The 13522-nt window shown below is 43.1% G+C and overlaps 1 protein-coding gene across 1 annotated transcript in view; it reads left to right on the top strand.

The window, feature by feature from the left end:
* Positions 1 to 13522, top strand: part of LOC142947965 (serine/threonine-protein kinase BRSK2) — a 149463-nt gene that overhangs the window by 107864 nt on the left and 28077 nt on the right. Inside the window, exon 5 of the mRNA XM_076089834.1 lies at positions 10840 to 10956. Coding sequence (XP_075945949.1) covers positions 10840 to 10956 — 117 coding nt within the window. The remainder of the gene's footprint in view (positions 1 to 10839; positions 10957 to 13522) is intronic.

The raw sequence follows: 13522 nt of genomic DNA, 5'->3' as shown, positions 1-13522 counted from the left end.
TGTAGAGCAGAGCAGAAATGACTCTTTTGTTAGCACACGGTGCATTTTCTTTACTGGGCTTTGCTCAGTATTGAGTCATTGTATTTGTTGAAATTTGCCTCCAGGTAGTTACTAATGTGATGCATTGTGTTTGGCTTTAGGGGGTAATTTAACTGTTTACCAGCTCATCAACTAGAGGCAATCATATATACTTCAGAAGTCAAACATGTCAGCGGGGACTGATTTAGAGCACTCATTTGTGTGTGTGTGTGTGTGTGTGTGTGTGTGTGTGTGTGTGTGTGTGTGTGTGTGTGTGTGTGTGTGTGTGTGTGTGTGTGTGTGTGTGTGTGTGTGTGTGTGTGTGTGTGTGTGTGTGTGTGTGTGTGTGTGTGTGTGTTGTATCCATTTGTGATCCTAAAGCAGAGAGTGAGAGTAAATTTATCTTCCTCTCCAGAGAGTGCATGTTCTTGCTCTGCATTTTTTCACAAAACAAGTGCCACCGAGCAGAATGAGTTCAAGTGTATGCAGTTTTACCTTCGTCACAAGTTAATCTCGAGGGAAGACGAGATAGGAACAAAAATAAAACTGCATTCAACTAATAAGTCACAAGAAAAGATGAAACCATGTACAGAGGCATTTAGGATGGCTGACCATGATGCTGCTACCCAATGGTTGGTCATTTTGGGTACTTGGTCACTGGAAAAAAGGTTTAATTCCAATCCGTTATGTAAACCAAAACAGTGGCTAATTCAGACGGGGTTAAAATTGTATCAATTGGTCTCGTTGTTTTTTTCTTCAGTTTTCCACAGGATTTTCTGGCAGCGATAAGAGACCAGATGCTTCTTTAATTTTATTATTTAGAAGAATTTTTAGATCACAAACAAAATAAATGTGGTCGTTATGCAGAACATTACGAGGTTGTTTCTTGTTGCTCATATACAACAGAGGCCTCAGACTACAAACATTACGATATCACCTTAAAATGGCCATGGTCAGAGAGGGTTTTATGGCGTGGCACTACGATCGGTAGCTAGCCGGTCAACTTTGTGCCAAAGCTATTGTGGCCGAAAGCGCTGGAGAGAGAGAGAGAGGCTTGTCTACTCGTCTCAGCATAGTTTAGTATAATTGAAAGTTTCCTGAATGGCTTCCTACTGATGATGATTGGAAGCTGGTAAAAAAAAAAAGGTTTAAATATTCCCTAGAACCTGGTGTAGAGTACCGACTGCCTGGGAGGCAGATTTGCATAATGTTGCACGGCAATTATTAGGAAAGAATTAAACTGATTTGTCATGGAATGATTAGGTACGGTTGAATTTTTGTCATTTGATATGCTTTGTATTGCTGCGCAGTATAGTTTATAGAAGGGGCAATTACATTATGGCTGCTGCTATTTAATAATGCATCCATTGTGGTGGCTACTACATCCTTGTGTCAGAATTACTTTTTATACTTCACTGATTGTGTTGGGACGATGCACTTGAGATCATTTTATTCTGTGAACCATCAAACAGGTAGTTGATAGATTCCATCTTGAATTCTCAGAGAGAATTAAAAAAATAGAACAAAACGGTCCAACCTAAGGGAATGAAAGTTAGAAGTCTTTTATCAGTCTGTGTAAATAACTGACTGCGCGAAGAACAGATTAGGCCAATTATGAGAACGCATCTGGGACTGAAATTAAGTGCATGCACATATATAGATTATCGCAGCTCTTCTGTAGTAACATTCACTTGAAGATGTACTCTCCCTTCCTGATTTGCTTTGCTGCTGTCTGCCTGTCCTAGCTCCTCAAATCCCTTCACCATCACGCGTTGAAAAAAAACCAATGTCAATTTATCATGAGGAGGATTATTTTGGAGTGCGTCTGCACCCACTCGCCCTCCTCCCAACCTCAATTACGAGCCAACGGACAGACAGACGCAGCCCATCTCACCTCCCTTCCATGGGAAGGACCCAGCATCCCCTCAATAAAAAGCATTTCTGTAATCACTTTTTCCATTTCTTCTCGTCTGCACAGGGGACCTACACAGGCCATTAGGAGTGCTCTTTTTCTCTCTGTGATTCACTGTGCATAGGGGGGTAAATGCATGCTCCTTACCCCTCCTTTTCTGCACACCTCCCATTTTTCACTTCTCATTGCTTCATGCTTCCGCCCTCCGCCCACATCCTATCCCCAAATATCTCTCTTGAGCCAGATGGATGTAAGCGTAGATATGAATGAAAGAGCGTAGAGGGCTGTTTATGACTCAGTGTTTCCGCTGCCTGATTCAGATCGCGCTCTGATTTTCTTTTCTTTTTACGTGGACGAAGAGAAAGGGAAAAAGTGAGGCACACGGGGGGAGAGAGCTGACGAGGGAGATGAGGCAAAGATAGCTAAGGGTAAAAACAGACATGGGAAAGGCATCGTCAGTAGGAGATAGTTATAATGAATACTGAGGCAGTGAGAGAAAATCTTCACTGTATGTTAATATAGATCCAGTGTCTAAACTTTTAGCTTTTTTCCTCCTCACTAAGAAATGTCTTGTGTTTGGATATTATTAGTAAAGTCAATTCCAATGTGAGATGTGCAATGTATGACTCAGACGCAGAGAGAGCCTGATTGACAGAGCACAACCCACATGATGATATTTTATTGATCCGTGTGAACGTTTCTCTTTCAATCCCTCTGCAGGAATGTCAAAGGTCAGGTTCAGCTACAGAACAGCTCTCCTCGAGCTGCTTTGGATTCAGTTGTTGCTCATACTAAAGGTTTCAAAGGCCAGCATAACAAAGTGTACGCCCCGAAGACAGACGATAATATTGCAGATACTTTACTTGCATGTTTACCTGAGAAGGGAATCCCCACAGCAGCTTCGGCTGCATCTTGTCAGTTTTGACATTCAACATAATCCACATCTGCTACACAGTAGACACTTTCCAGAGAAGTCGATGTGGCAGTCTGCCCGAACACCCAACAGAGACACAGAATGACTGAGAAGAGTAAAGTTTGTTTTCCTTGTGCACTTCACAAGACAATTGTGGGCTTTTTAGCCATTGTTTGAACCATATTATCAGATTAGAAGTGAATTGCCATTTGTCGTCATCTACGCATTTTACTACCTTTTTTACTTCACTTGAACTTACCACAGAAAGCACTGTATGCTCTGATTTCCAGTGATACACCTAATGCACAATGTCTCTATTCTCATGCGAGCAATAAAGGTAAATTGTATTGATTCTTTTCAGTGTTCCTGAAGCCGCAGGGAGACTATACTCAGAATAGGCGGTCAAGCGAGCTCGGGTTGACACCAAACACACCCCTGTCCCCGCTGGTCATTTAGTCCAGCCACTCCCACTACACCATTTTGTCATATGGTGTACAAGCAGAGATTTTCTTATTGGCATGAGCAAACATACTTACCAACCATCCACACAATAAGAAGCACGATTTCACCCTGACCACAACTCACTCAGTTTTATTCCTCGCCCCTGTTCTGTTTGTTTAGCAATGACTTTAGTCTTTCCCCTTGTGACCCAGTTAACAACCCGATGCTTGTGTGGGTAACGGATAAAGACTATCTGTCACATAAAGTGACTCCGAGCATCCCGCCACAAGTAAGGCAGAGATTGCTAGTGCACCTTGGAAAGAGAGCCCTGTCCCTAAAGCCCAAAGCTTCATCATACATGCTCTCACAGTCACACGTCCCTTTTATCCCTCAGACTGATTGTTTCCGCCACCTTCATGTGCACAAACAAACACCTGGTTCAGAAGTCACATTAAACCCACACTGGGGCATAATCATGCACATCATCCCCATTTACTCTCTCACTCTGTGTCTCCCACACTCTCCCTCTGCCATTAGCTGCTTTATTTTTCTCTTCCAAGGGCCTGGAGAGCATCTGTCCACAGCCTCACTTGCTCGGAGCTCCACAAAGCTTTTTTTCCACCATGGCATATGTAATTGTATATTGGATATATTGGCAGAAGTGGAATATAATATTAATACCTATGATTTCTTTAGTGTATAATCACCTGACAATAAGAACTGTTGTGTTTTAGTTAGAATGGGCTGTTTATATGTAGACATAAGGAGCCGTGTTTCTGCTGTAGCCCATAACAGACAAACCAAACACTGACTCTATGAAGCTCTCCTACATGCTTGGCACACGGGAGAAGTTTCAGTTGGTTGCAATCTGGTATTTTTGACAATACTAGTGAATACATTGTACTGACAAATCAAGGTATTTTTCTTCATATTAATCCACAAATAGCATGTAAATTCAATTTTGGTAATGCAACAAAAAGCATTTTGGTGCATCAGTAGAGACAGTGAAGCGCAATCCAGACCTGCCTCGAACTGTGTGCCACCCTCTCACTCTCTCTCACTCGGCGTGTTGTCTTACATCTGTTTTTATCTTTATTGTCAGTTGGTAAACTAATGAAACAGTGGAAACCTCAGACTGAAAGTTTAAATGCTGCCTGAACGTTTTTTACACTTGGATGTGTTGGAAAAGTTGAGTTGGTAAATCAATTAAAACATGCTCAAAGTGCAGACTTAGCCAATAAATGATGCCGTTCGTGAAGCACTTGACTTATTTATCACTCAAACTTCCACTCCACGGATGAGACAAGAAAACAGCGACAGGTGTGTGTGGATCGAGGAGGAAGCTATAACCTTCCTCACAATAATACATGAAACAAACGTAGATGCAATATTTCCATCACGTTTTCTACATTGTTCTCCATCGTTTGAGGTTTGACTGACGCTCTTTTAATCATGGCATCTTGTTGTGCAACGGTGTAATGGAAACTTGCCACCAGCTGTTTACCTCGATGCGCCCAACTCCTAGTATTGGCATAAAGGCGGATGGAAACAGACACACAACGCAGCTTCTTTGTTTCTCATCTTTTCCTCTTTCTACAGCATGAAGTTCATGTTAGCCTGTGTGTCATCCTCTGTGCGTCCATTCCTCTATCAATAGCAGCCCATGCCCTTCTGGCTGTTTGTGGCTGTGTTTGTTGACAGTTTTAGGAGAGTTTCCTGAGATGACAGTCTGACTGTCAGTCTGCCTTTGTGCAGAAAGCCTGTCCTTATAGCCCAGTGGTTCCCAAAGTGGGGGTCGCGACCCCTAGGGGGGGCGCGGTGGTACTACAGGGGGGTCGCGGCTTCATCACCAACCCACACACAGACGCACACATACACCGGTAAAACAATATAAAATAACCGACGTGACATGCACTGTGTTCCAACCACGCCACCAGAGCGGCTCATGTCACAGACCGACTGTGGCAAAACCAGCGAGAGCGAGAGCGAGCGCGCGCGAGCGAGAGAGCGACCGCGCGCCCGAGCGAGAGAGCGCGAACGAGCGAGGGAGAGAGAGAGTGAGGGAGCGCGAACGAGAGAGAGACACACAGCGACACAGAGCGAGAAAGATACGGAGCGACAGAGAAAGATAAAGATAAGAGAAGGAAGTATGTACAAAGATGGACAGATTTGTGACTGGTCTAAAGCGCAAATCCGATGGAACTTCTGTTACAGCCGCAACAGGCGACGCGACCACCTCGACAACGCCTCAAACTAAGGTAAAGGCAAGGAAATATAGCGAGGCATATCTGTCTCTGGGCTTCACAAGCACTATTGTCGGTCAGGATGAGAGACCCCAGTGTGTTTTGTGTCTTAAAATACTGGCGGCAGAGAGCATGAAGCCCACTAAATTAAAAAGACACCTGAAAACCCACCACCCCGAACATATTAACAAGCACCTTGAGTTTTTCCAAAAACAATTGGAAAACTGTCATGCCCAGCAGAGTCACTTTGAAAAAGCTGCATCTGTCCCCGTTAAATCTGTAAAGCAAAGCAAGCCCACACCAGTCACTGATTGATATATATGAATAGGAATATACATAGGAATATGATCACAAAATAATATGGTCCATGTAGACCTGCACACCTTGTTCATAATTGTGTTATTTTATTGTTTGAGAAAACCTGCTGTTCAATGTGAGGAAATACAGTATATGTTGTTTGCACTTTGTTTGAAATTAAGTTAATTGTATTTACAAATTATTTTATATATTTTTTATTTTATATATATTTTATTATTGCTATTTTTTTTCCCAGTTAAACAAACTGAAGAATAAACTGTGAAGTGATATGTACTTATTTTAGAAAGAAATAAAAATATTTTATACAGTTCATGCATTATAATGCAATTCATTAAAAACCAAGAAAAATTTGGGGTCGGGTTGCGGGGGGGGGGGGGGGGGGGGGGTCGTCCAATGTTCCTATATCATCAAAGGGGGTCTTGACAGAAAAAGTTTGGGAACCACTGTTATAGCCTATCATCATTATGGCTGATGGCCGCTAACAACACAGAATTGTCTTTTACAATGTTCTGATATTTTCCCTCTCCCGCAGAGACAGTTAAAGCCTTGAGAAGGCGTTGAGGTGTAACCGGGTGAGAGGAGGGAAGTTGATGATGAGAGGAGATGGAATAGAGAAATGGAAAGGGCATGGGTAAAATGGAGCCAGATGAGGGAGACCAAAAGTAGTAGGTTTGGTTTATGATGTTTGATTTCAGGGGAATGGGCTAGTGATTGTAAGGGGTAGTGTAGCAAGAATGTCAATTATGTGGAGAATAAGGTGTCGAAAAGAACCAGTTTTACTGCAGGTAATGATAAATAGTATTCACTTATCTAATTTTTGACGGGCACAATGGACTATTTTAAGAGGGCTTCTGCACCACCATGCCATGCCATGGCTGTCTATATTGGATGCCTGATGTTGCTAGGGGGTTTTTAATATCTATGCCACTCCTTCACTCCAATGCTTTTCTGACAGCTTGTCTGTTTATGCCTTGAAGGTCCACTGCTCATCCTATCTTCCTCAGTCAAACTCCTCTGGATAAAGAGCAAACGCTGGGTTGCACACACAGATTTGGCACAACAAAGCAAATAGTTTATTTATCACAAAACTAGACATCATTGTAATCCCCACTTTTTGATCACTGCATTAAAGGCAACAATGCATTGCTTCCCCAGTGTTGCTTAAAACCCCAGAGGAATAGATAGAAGTGTCCCAGATGGCACAAGATGGAATGCTCTTGTAACCAGTTACTGGAGTGGCAAATCCTGTGTGCCTTCCTTTCAATTCTAATCCAGTTTAAATGCAAATGATATTAGAGGAGACTACTGCAATGTGTAGGGCACTAGTATAAAGAGAAGAGGCATTAGGTACTGTACTAGCTATCCATGTGAACTTCGAAGGCCTTGATGAGGATGTGACCAAAGGTGATATGATGGGAGGAAACAGCTTCAACTTTGGCACTTAAGGAACAAACTGTCTGCATCTGAAATTGTTCTTTCATTGACTAATTATAATTCACATTTAAAGTAAATCTCTGTTGATTTAGTGTGTTGTTATCAGTTGACATAACACAATCAGAATATTCGGAGCATGGGCAATGTACGAAGGCAGTTGACACTTTTTTTAGTGACCAGTAATGGCTTTTTAATGTTGCTTTGTGTGATACTTTGTTGTATGTTATAGTGGTCAGGGGGCTGGAAATTAGCATCAACTACACTGTATATGTTACATTTGTTGCTTTTTAACAATGTTTCGCTGAATGGTAGCTAACGTGCAAATACTGTGCGGGGCAGTGCAGTGAAGGACATGTGCTTGTTATTATCAAAGTAAAATAAGTTAAAAATGTTGCTTTCTCAAAGATAATAGAGACCTTTAATTTATGTGTAACTGTCTGTGACCAGTTGCACCAATTTAAACCCACCTGGCCTTGCTTTTTATCTGTACCTTTAATAAATCCTGTTCTAAATGTGGTATTAACTTGGCTGCTTTGAGAAATACAAATAAATAAACTACAGAATAATATTGCAGAAAAACACATTCACCAATCTCCTGCTGTAAGCTTTATCTTTCTCATCCCTTATTGATTTTTATACACAATTAACCCCATTGGCTAATGAACGATTAAGGCTGCAGTCCGAATGTTGTCCTCTTTCGCTAATGCAATGGAATAATGGCTTAAAGTGTTTTTAGTGAATGACTCGGTCTCTCTCTAATTGGGTCAACAGAAGCCTTAGAAAGTTTGAGAGAGAAAAGGGAAGATAGAGAGAGGAGGACACAGAGGTGTGCTGGAGGCTAAATGGATGTATTTCAGCTCACGATTGTTAAAACCCCACTTCAACTGACAATAATGGTACCAGGACAGCTCTAGTACTTCATGAAAAGGCAGAAACAGGTGTGCTATTTCCCAGGCATGATAATACGTCAAAAAGATGCATTTGAGCCATTAGTGTTAGTTTCAAGTGTTCCCGTTTAGCTAATTAGTGCTACGTATCTTGTTGTGGCTTAACGAGAGGCAATATTAAACATGGTGAATGTCAAATGTTTCAGTATGGGGAAAGTATATTTTTCTTGGGCTTGAGGATTTAGTTACAAAACTGCTCATCACCATAAATATGTCTGGGATATTATAAGGATGTGAGCCCCAAGAGGACAGACCCATTACAAGCTTCTGTAAAACAGAACATATCAGCATGGTACGTGCAAATGATCACGGGCAATTAAGAGCTTGGTGTTAAATTGCAAGAATCATGTCTTAACAGCCCCACTGGGGTGCAAACCTTGTTCAGGCAGCATGTAGACGCGCACGTGTGCCCTGTAAATTACACTGAACGGCATCGTAAGAGCGTCGTGCACGATGAACAGTGAGGCATGCACCATAGATCCAGGTACAACTATGTAATGCTAACTTGATGAATGATAATAGTCGGCCGTAAATAGTGCCCTTCCTTAGGTGTTTTTCTATTTCTCTACTATATCTCTATATGTACTATATTGGCCGAGCGTAGCTCTAACATTTATATTGTTTAATTTCCTGCACAAATCACCTGTGCAAATCTAATAATACATTCACGACATTTAGAGTAAACAAAAAAGGCATTCCTCCGAGACTTGCTTGTGGTGCACAGCTTCCACATTTCTGGAAAGAAGAACTCGAGTTACATTCAAGCTCATTGCAGCTGTCGAGTTCATTTAACGGCGTCTCCTCCTGTATGACATATGAGTGCAACACAGAGATATCCCGGCTGCAAGGCCTGCTGTGTGAGCAAGATTACAGTTGCAAAGTGCGGCCTAATGTGTCAGAGAGGCAGTTTAATGTCCTATGATGAAAACCAGGGTCCCGACAACCAATAAAGCATCCAGATGCAATTTGTCCCCTTGATGCTGTCGGCGGATAAATACGCTGTTGCCTTCTTTCTTTTGCGGATCAGTCTCTTGTGGTTTGGCTCTTTGTGTTTAACATGTGATAGGCCCGTGATTACACAATGTTAATGCCATGTTTATGGCTCTTTTTGGGGAATGATTTAGCGTGCATTTTTGCATCTGATGCTGACAGTTTAAGAATACTTATATTCATGACTATGGGACTGTGCTTCTCTGATTCCGTTAGGATCAGCAGGTTATCTGATAGCAAACACTGTCCTATACACTAGCCACAATCAGGGCTGTCATTGCTGTTGCTTTTGTCACTGATGTCACACCAAATGATTTAACTTCCTTCTGGCCCTTGTGTCTAAGTCAAAGTTACAATTTGACCTTCTGCCATGTCTACAACATTTATCTGCTGGGAGGAAACATATTTTTAAAGCATTACTTCATCAGGCATGTTGACGACGGTAAAGGTTTGTTCCTTCCTCGTGTGCTTTCACAGAATTGGCTAAAAGACTAACTTGCCGGCTGCTGACGTCACTTCCAAATGATGGTTGTGTGAATTGATGGAGGTTTTAGCCTGGGGAGAAGTGTTGTAGATGCTATCTGTGTTTTATTTCAATTATAGCAGGGATCACAGACACTGCCAGTGTGATAACAAACCAGCTGACGGCTTATCCCTCAGGACAGGAAAGGAGTTGTACAGCAGCTGATGTCATCTAAGGTTAAACGTCCATTGTGATGAGGCACTCTTCAAAGGCAGACGAATCCAGCTATTGTTCCTCTCCCCTTTCTATCATTAGTGTAAAGAGAAGATGAAAGTCTAGTTCATGACATGCTGACAGCCCCGTGGCTCTGTAACTCTCCCCCTGATTACAAAATGCAGAGGGAGGTAAGCAAGTATACACATATTTAAGGATGTATTAATAAAAAGGATAGATATCAGTGTATGAACATTGTCTACGGTGCTTCCCTCAGCCTTGGTAGATATCACAAGAAATGCACAGTGTGATGTGATACAACCCTCGACCCCTGAAGAGATGTTAAATTCACGATAAAACACTAACAAGTCTCTGCTTTTGAACAGTCACTCATCAAAATTCCGATTTTAACCTCCGACACAGCAACGGCGTACGTGATATGAGAAAGATCTTCCTCTCAATAAGCCTTTTAAAGGAAGGAGACTATGTCCGCTGGATATTAACCCCCTCGCTGTGTTGGCGGTAATAAATGGCAGCTAACGAACACCACCTCTGCGGCCGTCTCCCCTTTGCTCAGCCAGTTTGCTGGTGGCTGTCTGGGAGATGAGAGGACGGGGAAGAGGGGCAACGAGGGAGGGAAACAGAAGGAGAAAAGGACACAGCAGGGGGCTGTCACGCCTCGTACCAGCCCGGCGCTGAGGTGGGAGCCCCTTATCCTCAGCATGGACCGATCAAAGAGAGAGGTGTTGCTGAGGGGAGGAGGGCGCTCAGTAGCAGGTTAAGATGCTGCGTTGTTCACAGTTGTGTGCACCAATGTGGATCCACAGGTGTCTGACAGACTATGTAGCACGTCTTCTCCTCTGTTTCCCTAGTTTATATAACCTATGATGAACTCTTTCATGTTTCATTAACATGTTCAACATGTTTTCTGTCTCCCTCTCTTTCAGCCACAGGGATCTGAAGCCTGAGAACCTGTTGCTAGATGAAAAGAACAACATCAGGATAGCAGACTTCGGCATGGCCTCTCTTCAGGTTGGAGACAGTCTGCTGGAAACCAGCTGCGGGTAAGTGATATAGATGCAGTGTCTGACTCCCATCCTCTGCAAATTGAAATTTAGATGATTCTAAAAATGTCCTGATGGTAAAAAATAGGACATAGTTGGAGGGCACATGGAGCTGCCGGTATGCAGCAGAGAGAGATGGCGAGGAGAGTGGAGAAGCAATAGAGAATGGTGAGTGGAGCTATCAAGCCCTCTGCGAGGTGCCGTGTTCTCAAAGCCTCTGCTATCGTGCCGTGTTGATCTCTTGAGGAGAGGCTGTTGGTGTCTCTCACAGAGAGTGCTATCTGGCTGTGAGCAGGGCCGAGGCCACGGCCACGGCCACGGCCACACTTTACTGCTCTCCGTCTCCTTATATCTGACGCTGGGTTTTATGATCTGGCGGTCACGCCCACGCCGCGACCATCAATCCCACAAGACTGCAATGAATTCGCTCGCAGGAGAAGTCGCTTTCAAACTCTTTCTAATATTGCCATCCATTTCAGAGTTTTTGCGTGTTTTTATTTAACCCTGCAGCGTAGTGAACAGAGCACAGTCACATCTGTAAATAAAAGAAACAACTCAGTTGATGATGGTTTACTTGTGGTTATTTGGTTCATAAACTCAGTGACAGCATGGATTAACAGGAAAATTTCACTGCTGCACAAAACGAGTTTTATTTCACTCTCACTTACCTGGAATTCAACCTGGAGATGAGATGTCAACACATAAACCCAGCCAATGCTTAACTGGGCTTATGACACATAGAGAATGTAGCAGAGTTTGTGATTTATATTGAACCCTGGAGATTATGCTTCACTAGAAGCCGCACAAGAAAACATCTCGATGTGCGTCATCTGTGGATTTAAAAAAATCTGTGACGGACATCTAAATCAATCCGGAGAAGCTGTGGTGTTATTAATAACCCAATAGATGTAAACCATGTTGTCTTTTTTGTGATCTGGTTGTCTCTAGGAGAATCTTTGCTCTGTGGTTACACATGACACTGCATGCAGGGCTGGGAGATAGAGAGGCCCTGTGACATCTGTCCCCATCTGGATTATACCTCCAAATCAACCGCAACTGAAATTACACACACTGGCATACACGCAATCCCGCAAACACACACAGCTCTGGCAAGGCTTAGTTCATCCCTGACCTCTAGGACCCTTTGTCCTCTGCTTGTATGGTTGTCTCTCTGTCTGTCTCTGACTCCCTTTCTATAATACACACGCACGGACATTTAAGCATGTGCATGCACACGCACACAAGCAGTTGAAACTGTTGCATAATTTTTTTTTCCGGCAGTAGCGCAGTGCCTAAGCTCTCATGACTCATCGGTCGACATCAGGACAACTGAGAGCACTGTGCAATGCTATCTGCAAGTAAAATGTGCAAGATTGATTCATTCTGCAGCCACGATGACCCCACTGAAGTGTTTCCTTTTCCTGGAAAGGCGGCAGGATGCGACAGTTCTTACTCAGCCTTTTGCAGTATCCTAGTGTAGATCAACTGTATCTGTATTTTATTGCATTCAGCTTCTACTCGGAGCAATGCTTCTACCTGATCCAGGTGCAGTGCATCTGCTTAGTCCCCCGCATACATTTGCAAAGTGCTGAAGATACTTGTTGCTGGTGAGAACACAGAGCTGTCTTACAGATGCACAGATGCAGGCCACACACAGCTAAGCAAAGAAGTTCATTTTTCGTTCCACTCTCAGCTCCATCACCGCATGCTGCTCTGTGCGTGCGTACGTGTGTGTGTGTGTGTGTGTGTGTCTTGCCTAATACATGAGAATGTGCCATACACTGCATGTGTGGTTATTGATTATTCATGCTCTTCTCACTGTCCCATCTCTAAGTGTAGATATGACAGTTTTTAATTAAACGCATTTATCTGGCCCCCTCTCACCATGCAGTAGTCTGACACAAATGTATTCCATTTGCCACGGGGTAATGGAGCTGAGTGAAGATGAGACTGACTCGCCCCAGGTAGAGTAGGGGGAGCCTCCGAGCACGTGCACGAATACATGCAGGCATATTCACATGCATAGACGAGCAGAGGCATTGACAAGAACATTACAAATATGGATCCAGGAACACACGTTCTCTCGCTCTCTCTCGCTCTCTCGCTCTCTGCGTAAGCCCAGCTGCGAGTTCATCAGTGCTTGCTGTTTGTTTAGTTCTGTTGCTTTTGATTGATGAGAGGAAATTATCTTGTAAGCCGCGAGGAGCCGCACAAATTTGGTTTAAAAAGATGAATTTTCATAAAGATGAGCTGCGTGTCTGTGTCTCCGCAATATTGCCGGCCGATACTGCTGATTGCTCACACTGCTCCATGCTCATACCTCTAGAGCTCATGATACTCTCCTGACAAACAGTAGGCCATGTTGTGTGTGTGTACTGTAAGGAACATCTTATGGTGAACTTAAATTCACCATAAGACCATAAGCTGTTCTTCAAAAGACTGCATTTTTCACTCTGGTCAGAGGGAGGTGGCTCTTAAAGCTCTCTATTTATCCTCTGCAATCTAGTCTCTAATCTGAACTCCTGGTGTGAGCAGCAATGGATTTTTATCATGATATAAATTTCCT

This window comes from Anarhichas minor, unplaced genomic scaffold (genome assembly GCF_050575085.1).
Source record: "Anarhichas minor isolate MPS153535 unplaced genomic scaffold, ASM5057508v1 ptg000011l, whole genome shotgun sequence".
Classification (NCBI taxonomy): Eukaryota; Metazoa; Chordata; class Actinopteri; order Perciformes; family Anarhichadidae; genus Anarhichas; species Anarhichas minor.
This window is presented reverse-complemented; position numbering and strand designations above follow the sequence as displayed.